This window comes from Tauraco erythrolophus, chromosome 11 (genome assembly GCF_009769465.1).
Source record: "Tauraco erythrolophus isolate bTauEry1 chromosome 11, bTauEry1.pri, whole genome shotgun sequence".
Lineage (NCBI taxonomy): Eukaryota > Metazoa > Chordata > Aves > Musophagiformes > Musophagidae > Tauraco > Tauraco erythrolophus.
In genome coordinates, this window is record NC_141475.1 from 23869589 (window position 1) to 23892022 (window position 22434).

Genomic DNA, 22434 nt, shown 5'->3' on the forward strand with positions numbered 1-22434 from the left:
GGAGAAAAGTTTGCAAGAAGGAGTCTCAGAGGCTCGAAAATCAACCATCCAACCCTGAAAGTGACTTCAGATAAAGGAAGCCCAGAACGTGCCTGGCATTCATGTATCGTGACATTAAGCATGTCATGACTGGGAGGAGAAGCTGTGCTGTCAGACAGGTTGCAATGGCAGCGCTGGGCTGGAGCTCATGGCAGATACTGGTTATCGGCACCTTTCTGCGATGCACCAGCTCTACGGCAGAGGCTACAGAGCAGGATAATGCGGCCCGGAGCCAGGGAACTCCGGGCCTCTCCCTACTTTTAACCAAAGCCTTAATTTCTTTTTTTTTTTTTAAATTCCTATTTCCACCATTCCTTAGCGGAGCCCGCTCCGAAAGGCTGCTCAGAAACGCTCTGCAACGCGATGACTGAGACGTTGCCCCGCACTTCGGCGGAGGGGGGTGGGGGCAAGACTGGGGACCCCCGGCGGGACCCGCACCGCGGCCCCGCCCGGCTCGGCGGGACGGGACGGGGCGGGACGGGACGGGCAGGGCCGCTCCGGGAGCCGGCGCGGGGCTGGGGCTGCCGGGGAGGCGGGACGGGGTGTGGGGCGGGCGAACCCCCAACCCAGCCCGCTCCACCCCCGCAGGCAAAAGCCTCCCGAGGCAGGAGCGCGGCGCAGCCCGCGGCCAGCCCTGCCCGGCCATGATGCTGCCCGCGGCCGGTCCCAGCCCCGCGCAGACCTGCGGGGCCGTGCTCGTCGCCGCCGTGCTCCTGCAGTCCGTCTGCGTGGCCGTCACCTTCCTCTACTTCACCAACGAGCTCAAACAGGTTGGTGGGGGCAGCAGCCGGGGAGGGGACTCCGCTCCTCTCCCTTTTTTTTGGCCGGGAAAAGGAGGGACAGCCAGAACCCCGCTCCGGTCCGCGCTGCGCTGCCCGCGGCTTAGAGGGGTTTGCTCGGCCGGAGAGCAGCTCCCAGACAAAGGGCTGCGCCGCGCGTGTGCCCGCTCCTTTGTCTGGGCCGGCCCTGGGCCGTGGGTGCGCACGCAAGGGATGGAGATCAAGGCACGAACTAGTAAAAAGGTTTTGCCTAAAAAAAAAAAAAAAAAGTTGCACTTTTTTGCAAAGCGGTAGCAAACGTGCTTTGCATTAGAGCGCAGAACTTGCGCTCGCATCGCATCGCGCCAGCGCTGCGGAAGCCTTAGTAGCTCTCGGAGGGATACAGCTGCAGCCTCTGGCAGCGGGATATGCATAGAGACAACGGGGAAAAACGACTGAGGAAAGCTGAGGTGTCTTTTAAATACCTCTAGGAAAATCCATAGTTTTAAGACAGTGACTAATCCCAAAGAACTTCGCCCAGACGGCAAACACCACTGAATTCCTCAGAATGACTTGTAAAACACCCATTGTGTAGTCTAGATGCTTTGGTCTCCTTGCAGCCACTCTGCAAGCCTGCTAGCTGCTGCTTAACTCTTTCCTCTTCCTGCAAAAGATCATTTGCATTCCAAGAAAATGACATTTAGTTGATAGTCCCGTGAGCCTTTATGTGTCTGGTCCTGCTTTTGATTGACCCCTTAGTACTCAGGGTTCCCCTTGCCCCAAATTCGCTATCCTGCTGTACGTTGTACCGGTATGTTGCTATAGGTAAGGCAGTGTGAGGTTAAGCGTACTATAGTTACACGGCTTCAGAAAGTATTGCATAAAGAGTAAATGTTATGTTACCTGTGCATTCCTTCCACACCAAATTTAACAAGGTGGAGTCTTCTGAGACGTCAAAGTCCTCTGGGAAGCCAATGTTAATATTGTACAATATAAGCCAAAGCTCATATTTTGGAAACATATAAAAGAGATTTTTCTGCTAAGTTTATAGCTGTGGCTGTCCCGTATTTGGTGACATGGGGGAGTCAAAGAGATGTGTCGATTTTAGGAAATCAGGTTACATAATACAGATAATGAAGAAAACTACATAAATGCATTCTCATCTCTTCATGCATACGGTTCAGAGTCCTTTGCTAACAAGCTTGCCAATCTAAGTAATTAGTAACCACTCTTATCTTTCCCTTTTATTCAAATATGTACACCTGGGACACAACCACATCTAGTGATACTTGCCCAAAATACAGCTCGCTGTTTCTGCAGAATAACAAGCCTGCATTTGGTGTGAAAAGCTCAATCTGCCCACGCTGCAGTTCTGCTGGGCTCCAAAGTGAGGTTGCTGGCTCTGGAGGGGGTACCTTAAGCACATATTCTTGCATGTGCCATCTGGTGCACTATAAACAAGGAAAAAGCTTATCTAGAAACACAGTCTGCTGCTCCACGTCCACATGGGGCATGTGGAATCAATCTCAAATGATAAACTGCGATTTTTGTCTGCCCGTTTTTCTTCCCTTTGTTATTCACAATGTCTGCATTTCTACACCTTCACCAAATTACCGTGGCTGCACAGACTGCAGCTATTTTTGTCTTTACAAAAAGAATAATGTCTAACTAGCAGTTGTTTTCTCTGCAGCTGTAGTAATCTGAGTAGGACTACGAATATGACCATTTGTTTTAACAGTTTTGCTATGGGAGGAAGTGCTGAGACATGAGCACAATAAAGTTCATTATGCTTCAGGATACAGGGCTGGAAGGAAAATATCCTCAGACTTCCTTCTGTTTTGAAAACACGGTCCACACACTACTAGAATAGGAGGGAAGCTTTACAAGATAGCATCCCTGCAAGCCTTGTGTCCTAAAGACTTCGGTGCTACAGATAAACCTCATTTAAGCAGGTCTTACAACACCCTGATGCTTTCTCTCCCCATAAAACAGAAATACCAAACCTGCAGTACCATACGATGCTGACACAAGGTTGCACCCCTGAGGATTTTAAAATGCATGCAAAATACTGGTCCGGTGCCAGGATAGTAAAGCTGTTTAGGGGAAAGTATACCAGATAAGGAGAAGGCAGAAGTGCAGGACTGTTTGCTTCCACATGGGAGGGCAAAGCTCAGAGGTGGGCTGTAGCAGATCTGGTAAGAGAATAAACTAATACCTCATCTGCTCACTTATTTTTTTAAAAACTCATCAGACTACTTTGTTGTAGTAGAAACTAGCATTTAAATCTGTCAGAGCCCTTAGTTTTAAGTATATTTCTACCTTAAGCACATAATTTTAATCACTTTAAGTGAGTTCTTGAAACAGGAAACCTGATTTATCTCAGTACTTCTCAGTAAGGACACAGAAAAACCTTCACAAACACTCGTAGTGGTGGCCCCATTTCGCTTTGGTGCCTATAAAGTACAAAACCATTTCAGGTGTTAAATGAAGCTCAATAGAGTCTGCTGCTGCCAACTGAAGGTGCTGTTCAACCCGGCAGGATTTGCAAGGTAATACAGGGGAATTCTCCTAATCCTCGTGCAGCCTGAAATCTCTTCCTAAACGCCTTTGTTTTCTACCAGGCAGGAAAAGCAGTGAAGGAAGGGGTGGCTCCGTTTTGTTGCTTTCAATTCGCCAGTCTCAAGGACAGCTGAAACTTGTAGAATAGATGTGTCCGTTCAGCAAACCAAACTTCTTTAACATAAGAAGAGGGACATTTAAACGTTACAAGGAGTCCACCTGAATGCTTTGCATGTTGACTGCTCTTTCTTCCAAAGTTCCTGTAGTACTTTGCTGGCACAACCAGCCCCACCAGTCTCTACAGCTGATGCAGCAGCACCCGAGTTCAAAGCAAACAAGAGCCGATCTCTGCTGGTGTTTGCAGGAGGCAGTGCAGGTGATGTGCTCCCACATTAAACAGCAGCCCTGGCTGGAGCTGTGCGTGTCGTGTCCTCGCTCTGCGGATGCTGTGGGGCTTGGTAAGAGCTTTCCGCTCTGATAGAAACTCTCTCCCAGTCAGATTCCCTTGGAATCAACAGGAGTTTTGCCACTCTCTTCAAACTCTTTTCTCTTTATCAGAAGAAAATGTACTTTCTCTATGGCTGGAGGGTATAGACATGGGCCCATGTCACAAGCCTTCAGCATTATAGTTTTATTTGGACCCAAATGTCATCTCTGTTGTCTTCTGGACTATTAGGTCAAATACAGTTACAAAGAGACCCCAAATTGCATATGGAGAGGATATGGTATGGGTATATATAAGCGAAAGCCTGGGTTATAAGTGGAATTGACTGAAAAGATAGAACGGAAACTACTTTTAAGGTGTAGTATTTGATTTCACTCTCAATAATTTGTGAAGAAAAATCCCTTATGCAAAATAAATGGTTTTAATGCAGAACTAGCGAAACTAAAGAATGCACAATGTTAGTGATTTGGGTATTGAATTTCCACAAAGCTTTTTTAGCTGAGTGCTAGATACCAAATTTATGTCCATGGAGATAATGTAAGTATATTTTTGCATATTGGGTATGCCATTCTTATTAAATAAATACATAAAATCAGGATGAATTACTCGTGCTGTCTCTGTAGTCATAACTAGCACCGTCCTAGCAAATGCTCTCAAGGAAAGAAAGCGTGTTCCTAAGTGTAGTGAATTTAGTGATCTACCACAGCCGAACATCTGCGAGCACATCATAGGTGAAAAATTCTGGCTTTCCCTTCTGTTGCAGCTCCGGGAAACGTACTCCAAGAGCGGCATTGCTTGTCTCACCGGGGAGGAAATCGGAAATTTCATCCAAAACTTGGATCTAATTGAAAGCGAAGACAGAGTGGCTGATCCCTGCTGGCAAGTAAAGTGGCACCTGGGAAAGTTAATTAAAAAGGTATTTGGGAACCAACATGCTGAAACAGTGTTCCTTGATGATATTACAATTTAAAGAATCCTAATAGCAGAATAAGGTGGGGGAGGGGGCTTTTGGATTGTTTTATTGCAAAGCAACAGCCAAGCCACAGCTTCAGCTGTAGAGCGTGTGCTCTGAAGCCAAAAAAAAAAAAAATGCTGACAGTGGTTTCACTAGATTCAGGAAATAATAAAGCAAAACCAATCAGTTTTTACTAACCTAATTTGTCTGAAACACACTCAGAGAAGTGCTGACTCGAGCTTGTGTTCTACCTGACCATGCAGACCATAGTGCTAGCAGAGGTGTCACTCCCTCTTTGGAAACACAGGGAGACTGGCATGAGAAAATGAGGTGAAATGTAGCACGGGGAGAGGTAAAAAGGTGCCTGAGCAATGGTCTAGTCATGAGCTGCGTAATGTATCAGGGGAGGAAAGAGTGAGCAGCGAGCACGCAGCATCGGGCACAGCACCTTCCCAGCTCAGCATGCAGAGAACACCATCTCCTGCATGACTTACACACAATACATATAATTTTGGCTACAAAAAAGAAAATAAGCCTGGCCGAAAAATCAGGCTAAAGTCTTCTACGAAGGTTTTCAAAATCCCATCTCCAGCACATAAAAAGCTCATCCATAAAAATTCACTTCTGGCTAAAACTTACCTGGCAAATCTTGCAGCCCAAAATAGATCCTCTACTTGTATGTAGAGATGTCTGCTCCTTTGGTGGAAGTTCTGCCAGTAAAGTCCCTGAACTTCTGCATAAGAAAACATTGTTTTATTTAGTGGACATTTACACATCTAATAACCCTACTAGGTTTGTGATTGCTTAAAAAAAGATACCCTGGGTGCCAGAAAAGATGATGATGATAATAATAGATAGATGGATGGTAGATAAGATAAATAGAAATGTGGCAGGGCAGAACCTATCAGTACGTGGCAATACAGTCTGATGTATTCACCATGTTAGCCCATGTTAGTCACCCAGGTAAATCATCTCAAACCATCAGCTTGCTGCCCCTGCATCACTGTTGGCATCCCAACTACTTCATTTCAGTAGTCAGCAAACAGAAAGAAGGGGAGTGCACAAAGAAAGATATGCTGGCTTAAGGGCTTAGATAAATAGATAAGTAAAGGTATAAAAATAAATGAAATTTCATTTCTTAGAGATTGGATCCCACTGAAGTGCACAATGCCAAGCTGTGAGTGAAAGCTGACACTTGTACACTGTATCTCTTCTTATTTGAGAAAAGCATGAGGGTCAAATTTTCCAACAGACTTAAAGTCCAGATGGCTGAAGGTGTTTTCCCACATGTTTTATTACATAAAAGATGTAAACGTAGAAATACTTTATTGTAACAAATAGGCTTTTTTGATTTGCTTGTTGATCAAATCCAGCATATCCTTTATTCATGAGCTTGAGAAAAGAGTGTCAGTTTCTGCTGACAAACTAATTTGCTTTCTCTGTGTTTGTTGGCAGATGATGTCAAGAAGCTACGAGGAAAACATATCTGCAGTCAACGGTATTACAATAATTTTATTAACTGGCAAAAAGGAGCTGCTAGTGGCAGTGTGTAGTGACTCAAGGAATTTCTTAAAAATGCAGAAAACACTGACTAAGATCTCATACTGGCAACAAGTCATCAAAAAATGATTCCTTATTACTAGAAGGCAAATTTTCAGGAGCCAGAAATATGGTTGAGTGGTTTGAGCAAGGTAACCAAGGTGGATGCAGAGGGCATCTAGACCTCAGTCCCACAGTGTTATGGGGACATTTAATTCTGCTTTCCTGGAAACAAGCAGCACTGAACTGCTGTGTGCATAGAATCACAGAATGGTTTGGGTTGAAAGGGATCTTAAAGATCATCTAGTTCCAACCCCCCTGCCATGGGCAGGGACACCTTCCACTACACCAAGTTGCTCAAAGCCTGATGCAGCCTGGCCTTGAACACTTCCAGGGATGAGGTTGACGATCGATGCATAGATTGATTAAGAAGTAAGTCTGCTGAAGCTCATACAGCTCGAAATATGTTGAGTGAAACCATTACAACCTCCAAATGGAAATTCAGAGTAAAGATAATGAATACTTAACCTTAAAGAATACTGATCATGAATATGAAGATTTGGTACTCTGGGTTAAGTTGTCTGTTGGCAATTTTGGGTTGGTGGAAGGAGAAGATGGAGAACAAGGAGGCATATAAAGACATTTCAAGGAGAGCAAGAGCAAAAGAGAAATTTGAACCTCATTAGCCAATAAGCAGCATTCAGTCTATGACTTAAGTCAATGAAAAAAAAACTGATAGACATATTCCTTAAAATCAGGTCAAATGGGACATGTGTTTACCAGATGCCAGATGTTTCTTCTTACATCCTTGCTTCGCTTCTAACGTGAGATTCCGTTTCTGGTCTTTCCTTAGCTGAGCGAGCCCTGACGCTGTCGCACACCGATGGGCAGCAGCCGCGCGGTCCCATCAACAGGATCGCGGCGCATCTGACGGGCAACAGCAATAGGAAGAATTCCCTGTCCCCACACAGTAAGGAAAAACCTTTAAAAACAGTTAAAGATCGCAGAAATTACTCTCTCCTTGCTAGCCTTGTGCTTACATTTACTACTTGCATTGAGTTAACAGTAAGAAACAAATCATAAAAAGAGACTTCTTGTCTCAGACAATGGTTTGGGACAGGGAGAAAGCCCATTGCCTCTGGGTACCTCCCTACCTTTTCTTCTGGAACCTTTGTTAGGGGAAAATAAATAAATATCTTTCTTCCTAACATTAAGTTTTCCTTTTTTCTTTAATTTCCTTCTGTTAGTTGTGTGAGTCCCAGCTGCCATGGTGACAGACCTGTTAGAAACATGAGACAGAGACAGGAGAGACTTGACATTCAGGCCATATTAATGAAAGGCTTGGTAGGGTTTCTACAGCTTTGGAGGGTATGGGACACAAATGGATGTTTTAACTTTGTTACTAAGTAACAACATGATGATTTTTCTCTTCTTTGGGAGCACAGAAATTGAAAATACAGGTAGTTCATATAAATTCCCACATAGAGCTAAGCAACTTACTCCTGGATCTTCAAATTGTTTTGAGAATGGACGTAATAGCCACTGTGAAGAAGAGGTTTCCTTACTTCATTGTTAAAAAACAGATTATCTGACTAGCAGGCACCTGGCTTCACTACCTGGCTTTTAATTTAACATTTTCTCTCTTTTTATTCTCCAGTAGATTCCTCACCCAGAAGAGGGAATGGACAAAAAATAAACAACTGGGAATCGTCAAGGAGAGGCCACTCTTTCCTTCACAACGTGGAGCTGAGAAACGGCGAGTTAGTGATACCCCAAACGGGCTTTTATTACATCTACTCACAAACTTATTTTCGCTTCCGTGAAAACGAGAACGAGGATTCAGATTTGTTGGCTCAAATCAGGAACCCCAAACAGCTTGTCCAGTATGTTTACAAACTGACTAACTACCCAGAGCCCATTTTGCTCATGAAAAGCGCAAGAACAAGCTGTTGGTCTAAAAAGGCAGAATATGGACTTTACTCCATCTACCAAGGTGGTGTGTTTCAGCTGAAAAAAGAGGACAGGATTTTCGTCTCTGTCAGTAACAGTGACATAGTCGACATGGACAAAGAAGCGAGTTTTTTTGGAGCCTTTATGATCGGTTAAATGATGAAAATCGTGCTCCAAAGGAACCTGTTTTCCTAGTCAGGACCAGCTTAAAATTCTCCAAAATCGGGGATCACAAGCAAACATTGTAGCAATACTGACAATACCAGACTCTCCTTTCTCAGCTCACTCAGTGTGAGGTCCGACCACGCTGATACCCTTCCCACCAGCCGGGCAGGAGCAGCAGCAACTGGCTGCAGCTACGGGTGGCCATGCTTTGAGCCGGCACGTCCACCACGGCTTGCTGCCCAGCCAGGCTGGGGACGCGCAAGGATTTCACACACCACAGATGATCCCTTCAGCCAGAACCCTGGGCAGGTAAGCGCTCACCACCACCTCCATGGAGATGCTCAGCGCTGGCACAGCCACGGCAGGTGGGATGCAGGATGCTCCGGGTCTGGTTACTGGAGGCTGAGTCTGGACATGAAATTTTATCCATGCTCTCCATCGGGAGTCCGTCTTGAGTATCTCAGCTCCTGTAAGGAGCCTCTGCAAGTGCTGCTTCCCAGATGCCCATGGAATTCCTCCGGAAGTTTTTTGTTTGAATCTGAGTTTTATGAAAGCGAAAGGCCATCAGAAACTCAAACTGCACGTCTTCATCTCATCTAATGAAGCACTTAAGCACCTAATTAATTTTAAGCACACAAACAGTCTGACTAAAACAGGATATTTAGATGCTTGAAATTAAACATGTGCTTAAGCGTTCTTCAGGATCGTGGCTTGAGTAAACACATTAGTCTGTCTTAATCAGGATATTGTACATAAAAACAGCTGCTGAAATGACACAGAAGAGGTTTTGAAATCAGTGAGTATTTTGATCAGCACATTACGATAGTGCCTATTTACTTAATTGCTGTGCTGCAAAGATTTCGCTGGGCTTCCAACAGGTTCAGTAACATAGTTGCTGTTACACTTGTTGACAGCAAGTACTTGATCCAGAAAAAAGGTGTTTTTCTGTAAATACTGAACTCTATTAGACGTTTGCCACAAATTAAGCATGACATGGTTCTTCCACATTTATTTGTACTGGCCTGTATTTGGTAGGATGTAATGCAGAATAGCACACCCTGATGACTAATATTTTGAGGGAAACAAACACAACTATCCGTACTTAAACAAGAGCTGCACATTTAGGTAATGCTGTTTTGATTTTATTTTATTTTTTGGAATGGGTGGGACATTTTCATACTTTTTTTTAAACCATATTTTTTTAAAAAAACTGTCCACTATATTTTTTAACTCTATGAGTAGGACTATTTTGTGTTAAAAAAAAGGAAAAAAGAATTAGAGGAAAAAAAAATTGCAAGTGTAAGCTGAGTGGGCTAGATCCACAGGAAAAGTCAGGTAGCATAAATCAGCACATCCGCAGCACTGTCAGTGGAGCGATACCAGTTTGCACCATGAATGCATTTTGTCCAGGTTCTGCAAAAACAGTGGGGAAAAGAAGGTGAAAGTGAAAAAAAAAAAAATGGGAGGGAAAGACAGACAGTTGTCCTGCAAATGTTACTTTATGTCAACTGAATGATGCCAGGAGAAGGTCTGGTTGTCTATTTTTTTTTAATACGCTAAGGTTGCCGTGGGAACCCTGACATTCATCTCCACATTCTGGTAATTAAATCACTGTACAGCCCTTGCAGATGAGCCTCAGGAGTAAACATGCATCGTTCACCTTCCTACCTTGTCAACAGGAGGGAACGAAGAGACGCAAGCCCCGGCGTTTGTTTTGTCATTCAGAAAAGCAGGTACGTTGGGTCACAAATACCTGTATGTGAACAGCAAGAGAAAAATTTCAGGAATATCCTCCTTTTGACAGGTTGGGGCAAAGAAACACACTGCCATACGCCTAAAAACCACGAGTTTTCGCTTTGGCCTGCTGTTCTAACATAGCGTCACACACAACTGTTTTCAGCGGTAATCGAATCCCTGAAAGTCTTCATCGTTTTCTGGAACCCTTTGGTGTGCCTCATTCTCAAATCGTCTGTTTTGACATAGAACAGGAAATATTTCTACAGTTTTCTTTCTGATTTCAGTGTTTAATTCAGAAATTTTCTGCCCACCAGAAAAGGCTAGGGAGAACAAAGCCATTCCCTACATATGTGGGTGTCTGCTCTAATGGAGGAATGACTTTGGTAGGTTCTCCTTGCAAATGGACCGGGATTTTTGATCTCAGCACAGGATTGACCCTTGTTATCAGGTTTGAGGGTTTTTTTAGCAATTTATTATATTAAAAAGTTGTGTTTTTTGTTTTTTTTTTTCTTTTGTTTTGTTTTTTTTAGAAATGTTATTTAGGAGCTTATTTCAAAGAAAATTTATTTGAACTGTGAAAACTATTTTCAATTTACTGGTGGCAGCTTGAGAGTCAGAGACCCTCCCTATGGCTAAGAACTGATTTGTGTAACGTAGGAGTTATGGCTGCTAGAAAAGACTGGAAGGAAACCAGGGGGGACTCCACAAACTTGCAGCTGACACTAAGACAAACAGTCTATTACACACAGCTTTTTTTGCTCTCTGTTCTCTCTTCAACTCTCAATATATAACACCATGCCCGCTGTTGCTTGGGGAATGCTCCTTGGCATTATTTTCCTTTTTTATCTAAATATACATCATCTGGGACTCTGCATGCAGAGCATATCACAACAGGGATCACAACAGGGATCACACCAAATAATCGTATTTTATTTCTGAATAATCCCAAGGCATGCTTGCCAGATATTATCTTGGGGAGAGATTATCAAGCAATAGCAGAAAGGACACATTTGAAGATGAATGCAAAGATATAGCAACTTCTGTTGGTGCATTTGCACCCTCAATCATACTTTTCATCTCACTTTATGGCAAATGGCGAATGTAGCAAATGTTTATTTGTGGATAACGGTTGCGGTAACATGTAAATACTGTAATTTTTCTATCAGCATTTTATATAAAATGTTTTTAGTAAACAGTTGTTTAGTCTTGCAGTGATTATTGGTGTCATCCTATGGCTTCCATAACAACAACCCAGTCTGAAAACTTTTCTCTGACATTGGTTGGTATCAGTTATAATCCATCAAGTACCACAAACAGTTGCAACGCAAAGGACATAACACAAGCCATGGAACAACGTCTTATTGTGTAATGCCACATAACCGGCTTCCAGACCCCGGCTGGTGAACAGCATCTGGAAGCAGTACGCTGAAGAAACACTGAAAACAGTCTCGTGATCAGAGACTACAAAATGCTGAGCACTTCCCTGGAGGTTCTTCTCATCTTTCTGGGCTTTGGCAATTATTTAAGCACCGGGAAATAACCAAACTACTGTAGAAGATACATTGAATTCAGAGGGACAAGGACCATTTCCACAGATGTTGTAGAGCAGCAGTAAACTGGAGATCCCCTAATGTTGAAAGCAAATGCACACCCTGCCCCAAAAGCAAATGCAGGATATTCTTTGGTCTCTCTGCTCCACTTCCAAAATTTGCCCTGATTTTCCCTGATGGAGTCATAATTTAAATACACCCAAGCCCAGTGTTTGTGTTGGGCTTCATTTGGAATAGGTGGGCATGCCTGAAGTCATCAGACGTGTAGGTCCGTGTGTGCGGCTCTCCCCATCCTCACCCAGCCCCACTAGAACTAGTATCCCATCACTGGGGAGGAGCAGCCCCAAATTACAGGGATGCCCACAGGTTTTAAAAAGAAATTATTCCTTTCATAGAGATTGCTTTTATTTCAGCCGAGGGTTCTCTCTTTTCTGGTGTTTCCATGGGAAAGAGGACATGCCAGCTAACTGGCTTTTATTGCACCTTTCACTACTTCATGGAAACGGGCTTCTATATTTTGCCTCTCTTTGCCTTAGTAAATGTAATTATTGTTGTTTGTGTTGCAGCAGTATTCACTGCCCAGGCAGGACCAGGGATGCGTTTGCAAACAGTGCAAACGTTAAAAAGCCTGATTCAGACACTGAGATTTTGAGATTTATAATTCCAGTGTTCAGATTACATCTATTAGGGTTTAAGAAAAGACTCAATGTAATATCAGTATAAGATAAATAAGCATACTGAGGCAAGATCTCGTTCATCCCTCCAAGGCACCTTGTGCCATTCAGTAACAGAAATGGAAGATAAATTAGGATGCTGTTGGGTCTGATCTAGATTTTACAGGTTGGGGTTTTTTTTTACATGGAAGTTTATAGCAATTTTCATCGGAATCATCCAAAATTCGGTTCTCCATAACTTTTCTCTGTATCAACAAACTGAAATTGCACACTATGTCACATGTTAAAAATCACTAATTTTCCTCTGATTACCAGTTAACTGCGTGACCACCACGTCACTGCTGCTTGGTAATACCATGCCTTTTCCCAAGACATTCATAATCCGAACCTATAGAGACATTTCCATTAATTCCTTCTGAAAATTTTAGAGGTGACATTGAGTTGGGACACTGGGTTGTGACAGAAATGCTGTCAAACTGCCCATGGTCAACAAGATGGGGTTGCAGCTTATGGCAGAAGTCTGTCAGTTTAACCAGCTTTCCATTTTTATGAGCTGTTCTACCAGAGTTAATATAAATCAAACTCTTTGTCTTTGATGCACAGAATACTTTTGCACTGAAGACATCACGTATATAACACTCACGGCTTTAGCGAACATTAGGGAATCCAAAGTTGTTCAAACTGCCTTTCAAAAACCAGCAATTTCAACACAATAGAATCCAAGGCACAAATTCCTCAAGACACTTTCAATTCCGTATGATTGTGAATTCTTCAGCTCATATTATTCTCAATTTGTATTGAGTCATGGGTATTTAGTCCATATAACTACTAGGTGGAGACAAAGTGGATTAACTGCAGATTTGCTGGTGTTATCAGCAAATTATAAACCAAGTTATCACTTCCCATTTAATATGAGAAAGAGAAGTATCAACAAGAAAGTACGACAGGACTAATTAACTATGCAATCTCATCCTGCATGTTCTGGCACTAAAAGAACTCAAATCCTAACAAATATAAATAAATACATGTAAGTCAGGTGAACATCACTATCCAAAGCCAGGACAGCTTTGAGTCAAAGCCTGCAGATCTTTAGAGAGAATGTCCAACGATATTGAAAAAACCGCAGGCTACATCTACTACTACTCTCACGCCAGAAATTATTTAATAAACACTATGTACTTTTATCACAGGGTGCACATATCAGTGACTTATGAACCATGTTCTCTCTCTGCTTGGTGAACAAGGCTAACAAAGAGGGACATGAATGCCCGGGGTGCGACGGAGCCGCACAATGAGCTGAAGCGGGGCGAAAAGCGAAGTCTAACCCAGATGCCTCTGAGTTAACAGCGTTAGAGCACAGCTTTGCTGATTAATAAACTAGCGCTGGTTTGAAGTCTGCTTGCAGATCTGTACTGCCACATAAACAACCATGGAGTCATCGGAGCACGTTCTGGGTTTTACGTTATTAAGTTGGATTACCACTATTTCATCAGCGCTACTCACTGATGACAGTTGCTAAACCATAACCTTCGAAAGCATACACCAGCTGCTACCTTCTGTTCTTGAAACACATTTATAATAAAAGTCAAAACATCTTCTGCCCCTGGATATAATAAAAAAACCCTGTGTTTGCTTTTCTGTGACTTGTTGGATATGCATTGGTTTCAAATGGGAGATCTCTCCCTTGAAGTCTGTTTTCCACTTTCTTCATTTCTCCACAATAAAACCATAATCATTCTATATTCAAGCCTTCAGATATTTCCATGACAACAAACAATGATGTAAACAAGAATCAAAACTTTACTGGATGAGAAGAAAATGGAAAGAATGGAACATAGGAGAGAGATTTCAAAACTCCAGAAATAGAAACTCTCTCCTACTTTATCTCCAGTGCTCAACACAGCTTTAATGCTGCCTGAGAGAAGCACCAGTGTTTTAAGAGTTCCAGGAAACGTAACTGTCCATTATAATGCTTTTTAAAAAAAAAAATAAATTTTGAATATCTGTTTTATTCATGCATCCAGTTAGTGGATAAAACTGTGAATAAAAAGTACTTAAACTGTGCGTCTTTATTTCTCTCATCCCAATAACATCAGTGACTTCAATCTTCTGCAGTTGTTAAGGCAACATAAAAGTACTGTTCTTGCAGCTAAGGGCAAGTAGATAACTTTCTAGAGCCTGAAGTCATCTACTCTCACAGCTCTCCTGTCTTCTCTCACCACTATCTTCACCACTGTCCTTCAGCACATGCAAAGCAGATGCAGGAATTCATTATTGTGCAAAGTCTGAGTGATGTCAATTCTTTATATTCCGTCAAAACTTGGCCTGCAGTTGCCAAAGAAATCGGAAAGAATCAGAAGAGTGGAGCTCCTTTTCTTCTCTCTCAGCTGACTTGTTTTCTGACCCTGACCCCATGAAGGAAAAGAGGCCAGAGAAGCCCTTGACTCATGATACCCTCGAAACAAGGAGGGGATCAGCGTTGCTGGATTCAAAGTACAACTGCCATTTCTGATCCAAGTGGCACATCACTCAACACATCAAACTCCCAATCAATTCAGTGTTGATTTGTTGCCTTACAAAGTTGTTCAAAGTATATAAATCTGGTGCTACTTCACTTTTGGCTACTTGATTTTGCTACACAAACCTCAGTTAAAGTATTATTTTAGAAAGGAATATTTTTTCTTTCTCAAAAAAATAAAAGAATGCTTTTCTCTCCCTGGGGAAAGGGAAATGGTCATTTTTGACAAGATACAGCTCAGCAAAAACTGGAAGAATTTCATGAGAATGAAGTATCGTCTCTACACAGAAAAGTCACATTTATAGCTTCAGGCCGTTTTCTCTGCCAAATATCAACATCCTGCAGTTAATGCCACTGCTCTGAGAATTTATCAGGAAAAGAGAAAGAGTGAAATAATTCTTTATAATAATACAAAGTATTTGGCGGCCTAAATACAGAGGCAGTTACCAGCTCCTCCATAATATAATGCAATGTCATTTAAATGAGATTAGACACAAAATTCTAATGTGAAATAACTGTACATTGGTGGCACACAGCCCACAATTTTTCTTCAGGATCATATAAAACAATTATATAGGCAGCTGGATAAGCAAAGGGAGAACACGTTAGGCTCTTTCTTCTTTTCAGCTGCAATTAATGTGTAGCCATCTCCCATAAAATTTAGCAACTGTTGAGTAACTTGCTACGAAACCGTCTCACGGTTCAAGAGCAGGAATGATGAATGCTGTTTCCAATGAAACTGCAAAATATATCATCCGAATTAGGATATGGATAAGGCACTAAGGCTAATGCTTACATTATTACAGAAGGAAAATTAAAGAAAACAAACATGTTCAGAGGCACAGGCAGAGTAACACAGGGTTGTGTCACACCACGCTTGTGCCCTATAAAGCTCTTTAATAAAGCTCTACAGCTATGAAATAGCAGCACTAGCAGATGGTGTACACAGGTATGTGATTGCACCCTGGAAAACCACCATAAAACTGTTTCTCAGCTGAATTAAGCTAGGTGCCAACGTGGATTCAGGGCACTGGTTGCCACCTGAGAGGTGGGGTACATGGGAAGGGCTGCAGCCCCTCTAAATAGAAAGACAGGAGTGAGAAAAAAAGGTTGTGCCATAGCACACTCCCTGTGACACTTGCAGGGATAAGTTGGAAAGGAGGAGAGATAAATAACCCCTTACAGGTGTCCTGGGGGGTCACTTTACTGTCCCTGAGCTCAGCTTATGCTGCTTCCATCTGACATCTTCTCGAGCACAAGGTGGTCCCTCAGCAGGAGGTAGGAGCCTGCAGCTGGTGAAACGCACAGCACGCCCGTGTCTGCGAGGAGCAGAGCGCAGGACAGCAGAAACGTGCTGAACCCAAATTTAATTGTAGAGAAATCATATAAAAGAGGGTGATAACTGCAGCTTCACTGAACCGGAGCCTCAGCGGGCTCCTGCCAAGATCCAAGGGGAGAGCAAAGCTACAAAACGAGGGGACAGTCACCGCAGCCGTCCCGCTATTTCTACACCCATCGCGACTTCTCCGTGGGCGCTGCGGGACCGCGCAGCCCTCAGCAGCAGCAACTCGACACGCAGCGGGAACGGGCGCTTAAAACCACCCGCGAAAGGGCAAACCCGCCCTTTGCGACAGCGACAAGCGGGACCGGGACCCGCACCCGCCCGGCGCACCGGGAAGGGCGGGAGCGGGGCCGGCAGCTGGAGCGGACCTTCCCGCGCCAGGGGACTTGGGAAGAAAGTTTAAAAGCCGGTGCCGGGACGGGTTTGGCAGCCGCCCGGGGTTGGCGTTGCGAGGCCGAGCTGGTGTTTCTTCCTGCGGGTCCGGAGCCGCGGGGCAGCGCGGGGCCGCTCCGCGCCCGCGTCTCCTCTGACGCGCCGACGAGCGCCAGCCCTCCCCGGGGCCGGGGGGAGCAGCAGCGCCCGGGGAGAGGCGGAGCGGGGCCGCTCTTCCCTCCCCGCCTTCCGCACCTGCCCCAGCAGCACGGTGGAGGGCGCGCAGAGGCGCGGAGGCGGGGGCCGGGCCGGGCCGGGCTGCGCGGGGGGCGCGGGAGCGGCTCCGCGGGCGCGCCGGGCGGTGATGCGCAGCCCGCGGCGGCAGGATGCGGGAGGGGAGCGCGGGCGGCCGCGGCGCGGAGAACCGGACGGGCGCCGAGCCCCCGCTGCACCTTTTCCCCGCGCCCGTGCTCACCGGCATCACCGTCGCCTGCGTCCTCCTCTTCGTCATCGGGATCATCGGCAACCTCATGACCATGCTGGTGGTGTCGCGGTTCCGGGACATGAGGACCACCACCAACTTCTACCTGTCCAGCATGGCCTTCTCCGACCTGCTCATCTTCCTCTGCATGCCCCTGGATCTCTTCCGCCTCTGGCAGTACCGGCCCTGGAACTTCGGGGACCTCCTCTGCAAGCTCTTCCAGTTCATCAGCGAGAGCTGCACCTACTCCACCATCCTCAACATCACCGCCCTCAGCGTGGAGCGGTACGTCGCCGTCTGCTTCCCCCTCCGAGCTAAAGTGATCATCACCAAGGGGAAGGTCAAGCTGGTCATCCTCTTCCTCTGGGCCGTCTCCTTCATCAGCGCCGGACCCATCTTCGTCTTGGTGGGGGTCGAGCATGAGAATGGCACGAATCCCCTGAGCACCAACGAGTGCCGAGCCACGGAGTATGCCATCCGCTCGGGGCTCCTCACCATCATGGTCTGGACCTCCAGCATCTTCTTTTTCCTGCCTGTGTTTTGCCTGACAGTGCTGTACAGCCTCATCGGGAGGAAGCTCTGGAGGAGAAAGCGAAAGAACATCGGTCCAAACGCTGTCATCAGGGATAAGAACAACAAACAAACTGTGAAGATGTTAGGTACGACTCTTCTTGCTCTGTTTTTCCAAAGGATGCCTGTGCTTGTGTGTGTGTGAGAGAGAGAAAGACCGAGAGTGCACTGGTGGTTGAACATTGAACATGTTTCTTACAAAGGGCTACACCTCAGGGTATTTGTAGAGTAACTCTCCTCCTTCCTTACATTTATTTCTAACTGGTTTGAGCTGGGGACTCTCAAACAGTTAAATAAATGTTAATAACAATCACCGACAAGGACAAATACTACAGTTACAATTAGCTAGTGCCCTGGAGAATTTTGAACATTTTTGCTCTTTGGTTATGGATACCGATGTTATTTACAGAAGGATAGTTTATTTGTTTTTTTTAAACAAAACTAAACCCTTCTCAAACCACAAAGTTGAGCTGCAGACTAGGCAAGCAGGATATGTTGGGCACTTAGTTTTCTATGAGAAGAGTATCAAGGTTTTAGCAAATTCAGGTTATTTACTAGCATGGCTGTGTAAGCTTATAAAAATTAATCTGCGTTTGTATATTAGCAAAACATCAGGATGTGCTAAACTGGGAGCATTGTGGCTCCTTTGACTCTGTGATCCTGTAAATTCTCACTGACTTTAAGAGAACAGGATCAAGACAATAGACACTGTCATTCCTAATTTTGTCTATTTACAAAGTGAGTGGTTTGAACAACTGTTATTGTTGGCACACAGAAACACAGATTTTAACCTACTAAGTCAGTGCATGTGGCGGGAGACTGATGCACAAAACCAAAAAGTTCTTCAGTTTAGCGTCTGAAAACTGCAGAATCCTCCTGCTGCTGCTGCTGCCTACTTTTATTCAAGCAAAAAGTCCTCCGCAGTGCGAGTCACCCCGTGGATTTCAGTGGGGATGAGATGCTTTGCATGACGAAGGTCTCATGGGCAGCAGCTCTGCTGTGCTCGTTTCAGCTCGGTTGAAGTGATGGGCTAATGAGCTAGACGAAGAGGTGGCACTGTGTCCTAAGTACCTTAATTATTAAATGGGAGCCTAACGGGTTTTTTTTGTTCGTGTCCTACTCGATTACTATGCAACAGCAGGAAGAATAATAAAACCCGCGGCATTCTTTGTGCCCTTCCAGCTACATTTTATGATCAATAGAATTACTTCAGTCTGGTAAGCGTGACCTTGGAAGTAATTCATCATTTACACTTCTAGAGTTTCAGGATTATGAATCTCTACTTAGGATAAGTAAATTGCTGGCATATATTACTCCGATGTTTATATTTCTGTATACTTAACCATAAAGAATTTTGAAATAATAGCTATTTATTTCTGCCCTGGAGTATTGCCGCAAGCATTGCAATATTTCAGACACCTTTTTTTTTTTATAAGGTCTGAGAACACCAAGACAGTGGCAAGACTGACCTCTGACAGAGAGCCAATATTCTCTAAATGATAACAGTCTGATGGAAAGAAGGAAAGAAAAGAAGCTAGTAAGGGCTCAGTACCAGCAGATGCTCACTGCAGTCTGCTCTCTCTGTTTTTAATGTTCTGCTTAAAATTTAGAAGGCACTTTCTAAGACTTCAGTAAGTCATGGAGCATTAAGTTAACAGGATTATCATCATCACTTCTTTTAAATTATAGAGAAAGGTTATGCTTCTAGGTCCGTAATTAAACACCTAAACGTATAGCCTGACTTGCAAAGGAGCTATCATACCCTGCTGCTATTGAAGTCATTGTGATCCTGCATGCATGAAGATCAAACTGTCAAAAGCCTGACTAGGAAAATGCATCCCTACGCATGAAAATATTGACTATGCTTAAAATTCTGTTTGTAATGGCCATCGTGGTAATATTCATTACATGAATTAAACTCCACTTGTGAGCTAGGGAAACATTATCTGAATTTTGTAGGTGAAGATACAGAGTTAAAAAAAATGGAAGTGGTTGGCTCAAGATGATGCAGAGCTGGAAAACATACTCTGAACCTCAGCTTTGTGCTTTAGAGTCCACCATAAGTCCTGTATAAGTATCCATCTAAATTTGAGAATGCTTGTTCAGAAAGTTTTTGGAGAAAGATACCTATAATCATCCCTCTTAGCTCTTTGAATTTTATTATCTGCTGTGACTTGACATGAGAAAGCAGGACTGCTAGCACAAGAGAACAACTTAACTGGTAAAAACTGCTTAAGAATGTCAAAAAACCTTCCTCGAGTTGTCTAGTTTTCCTGCCTCTGGTATATTGCTAGATACACTCAAAGCAATATGAAAAGTAATAAAGGTCAATAGCACACAGCAAATGAACAGAAAAAGTTTCCCTTTCTCTAGGATGGAAATTCCAACGGGCCAGTATTCAAAGATAAACACATTCCTATTATTCCACATACATTATATTTACATATAAAGGCAATTGTAGTGATAGTATAATATTACAGATATACTGTATAACTATGCAGTTATATATTACATATTTAGTTTTATTCTTCTTGGAGTAACTCATGTTCCAAAAAACAGACAAACTAGAGAAGTGCAGTACTCTTCTGTTCTTACCTTGGCACCAGTGCCTTACAAGTCCACGTTCTGGTGGTTTGTTTTATTTTTGGGCCTTTGCCTTAAATAATTTTGCTTTGCCTTCAGTAATTTTGCTTCATCTTAAATAATTTTGCTTCCCAGTGACTACATTCTTCATTATAAACCACAGTGTCGAGTCTATTGCATTATATATAATCTGCTTTTGTTAAACTGCAGATAATAGATTGTTATACCTTTGGTGTCACCATTTTCTTTAATTCTCTATTTGCAAAAATGTAAGTTTTATAGGTCAGAAGTATGCTACATCGGATTAGCTGTGCAGCGTACAGGCAGCCTGTTCAGGTATGATCAACGTGCATTAAGTATTGCTGATTTATGCTCTCAGAGAATGTATTGAGAGATACAAAAATGAAAACTTACGGGATGCATTTTCACACTTTGTGATTAATTTGTAAAGAAACAGAACTTTAAAATAGATTTTTAATCACCCTGCTTTTAATACTCATACTTAACGCTGTTTCTTCTGCTGTTTTTGTTTTAGTTGTGGTGGTATTTGCTTTCATACTCTGCTGGTTGCCTTTTCACGTAGGACGATACTTATTTTCCAAATCCTTTGAAGCTGGATCCTTGGAGATAGCAGTGATCAGCCAGTACTGCAACTTGGTGTCCTTTGTCCTCTTCTACCTTAGCGCAGCCATCAACCCCATCCTCTACAACATCATGTCGAAGAAGTACCGAGTGGCCGCTTGCCGGCTTTTTGGACTCAAACCCCTTCCAAAGAAAAGACTCTCCAGCACGAAGCAGGAAAGTTCGCGAGTTTGGACAGAACCGAGCGTCATCACATGACACGCGATTCCCGGCGCCGCAGCATCGCTCACCCGTATTTCCCAGAAAGCCATAAGGAAAGAGAAAGAGGGCACGACGCAGAAATCGCAACGTTAAAGCTGGACTTTTGGCATCATCGGGAATTGCTGAAAGATGTAATGTAGGCAGGTAAAGATTTAAAAAAAGAAAACAACAAACACAAACTTCGAGGCTGTAAAAGGAGACACATGGTCACAGAATTTGGCAACACTCAAGTATTATTTTTCTGCTGCTTTTGCCCATATGATTTTTTAACACTGACTTCAGCAGGAGAGAGCGGCTTTGCTGTTCTGAACAGGCAAATGTCGCCCAGTTCACTTGAGAGTTTGTGTGGCTTCAGCAGCAGCTAATACCAGCTGAATTTTTCCAGAGTTTACTTTGGCTAAGAATTTCACTAGCGTATAACTAGACCCTAGAGAGAGAAAATTGAATTGCCTTTTTGGAATTTGGAAATCTGGAATTTGATACGCTTTTCAGGATCTCAATTTTTAAATAAACTAACATTTTTCTCTGAATGAGGAAAATGATTTCTTAAAAAAGGAGAAAGAAAATGGATAAATTTTAAACATGCTAAAAATAAATGATCTTCATGTCATGTCCGAGTAGAAAAAAAAAAGTACCTTCACAGAAGTGGCTTAGAACATGACTGTACCGAAATACTTTTTTAAAATATGTATCAGTGGGACAAGGACAGTGCTGACTTCAGGACTGCAGTGATGCTATAAAAATACGGAATGCAATCTCCCACCAAAGTAATGTTTTTTTTTTTTTCCTAGCCAAATCATCTGTACTTGTTCTGCTCAACTTGACTGTGAACGACTCGATGTGTTTGAACCTGGAAGCTTTTAGTTGTCTTGATATTTGTAATGAGTCTGTGGCTCCCTGTCCCTGTGCTGTGCACCACTGTACCCCCAAAGTTTGCTGAGGACAAACCTCCTGCCTGTAAACCAGCACTTATTTCTGTTTAAAGCCTATCAGCTGGTTCCCAGTACCACGTCCCCCCATAAAGCCCAGTGTGCAGTTGTACTAGTTTGCTGCAGAATTAAATTAAGAACATTTTTTCACCAACGTGACCTGACAAATAGAAAAATCTGCATTAAAAGACACAGGCAGACACATTCTCATACTTGATCCATAAAAATCTTAAATTCAATGCATTTTTATAACTCAAGTATGCCATTTAAAGGCAAACCAGAAAACTTTCCATCCTTTTGTCTTAGATTGCATCTGTTGTCACACCAACGTGTAGATTTTGTGGTCCAGCTAACAGAGCTTTGGAGCCTGCATGTGCAATGGCAGCTTTCTATTTATTTTGTTCTAGTATTTATTACTGGCTGGT

General features: G+C 43.4%; 2 protein-coding genes across 2 annotated transcripts; both read left to right on the plus strand.

Moving 5' to 3' along the window:
- The first annotated feature begins 683 nt into the window (after window positions 1–683).
- Window positions 684–8401, plus strand: TNFSF10 (TNF superfamily member 10). The gene is made up of 5 exons (XM_086618537.1): window positions 684–809; window positions 4565–4717; window positions 6212–6254; window positions 7149–7265; window positions 7953–8401. The coding sequence occupies exons 1-5, from the start codon at window positions 684–686 to the stop codon at window positions 8399–8401; spliced, it is 888 nt and encodes a 295-aa protein (XP_086474663.1).
- Window positions 8402–16989: 8588 nt separating this feature from the next.
- GHSR (growth hormone secretagogue receptor) lies at window positions 16990–21077 on the plus strand. The gene is made up of 2 exons (XM_009989964.2): window positions 16990–17743; window positions 20773–21077. The coding sequence occupies exons 1-2, from the start codon at window positions 16990–16992 to the stop codon at window positions 21075–21077; spliced, it is 1059 nt and encodes a 352-aa protein (XP_009988266.2).
- The last annotated feature ends 1357 nt before the right edge of the window (window positions 21078–22434 follow it).

Excerpts from the sequence above, each read along its gene's own strand:
- TNFSF10 (XM_086618537.1), top strand. The coding sequence starts at position 684 with ATGATGCTGCCCGCGGCCGGTCCCAGCCCCGCGCAGACCTGCGGGGCC. Across the intron at positions 810-4,564 it reads TCACCAACGAGCTCAAACAG|CTCCGGGAAACGTACTCCAA; the intron begins GTTGGTGGGGGC and ends CTTCTGTTGCAG. Across the intron at positions 6,255-7,148 it reads AAACATATCTGCAGTCAACG|CTGAGCGAGCCCTGACGCTG; the intron begins GTATTACAATAA and ends GTCTTTCCTTAG.
- GHSR (XM_009989964.2), top strand. The coding sequence starts at position 16,990 with ATGCGGGAGGGGAGCGCGGGCGGCCGCGGCGCGGAGAACCGGACGGGC. Across the intron at positions 17,744-20,772 it reads ACAAACTGTGAAGATGTTAG|TTGTGGTGGTATTTGCTTTC; the intron begins GTACGACTCTTC and ends TTTTTGTTTTAG.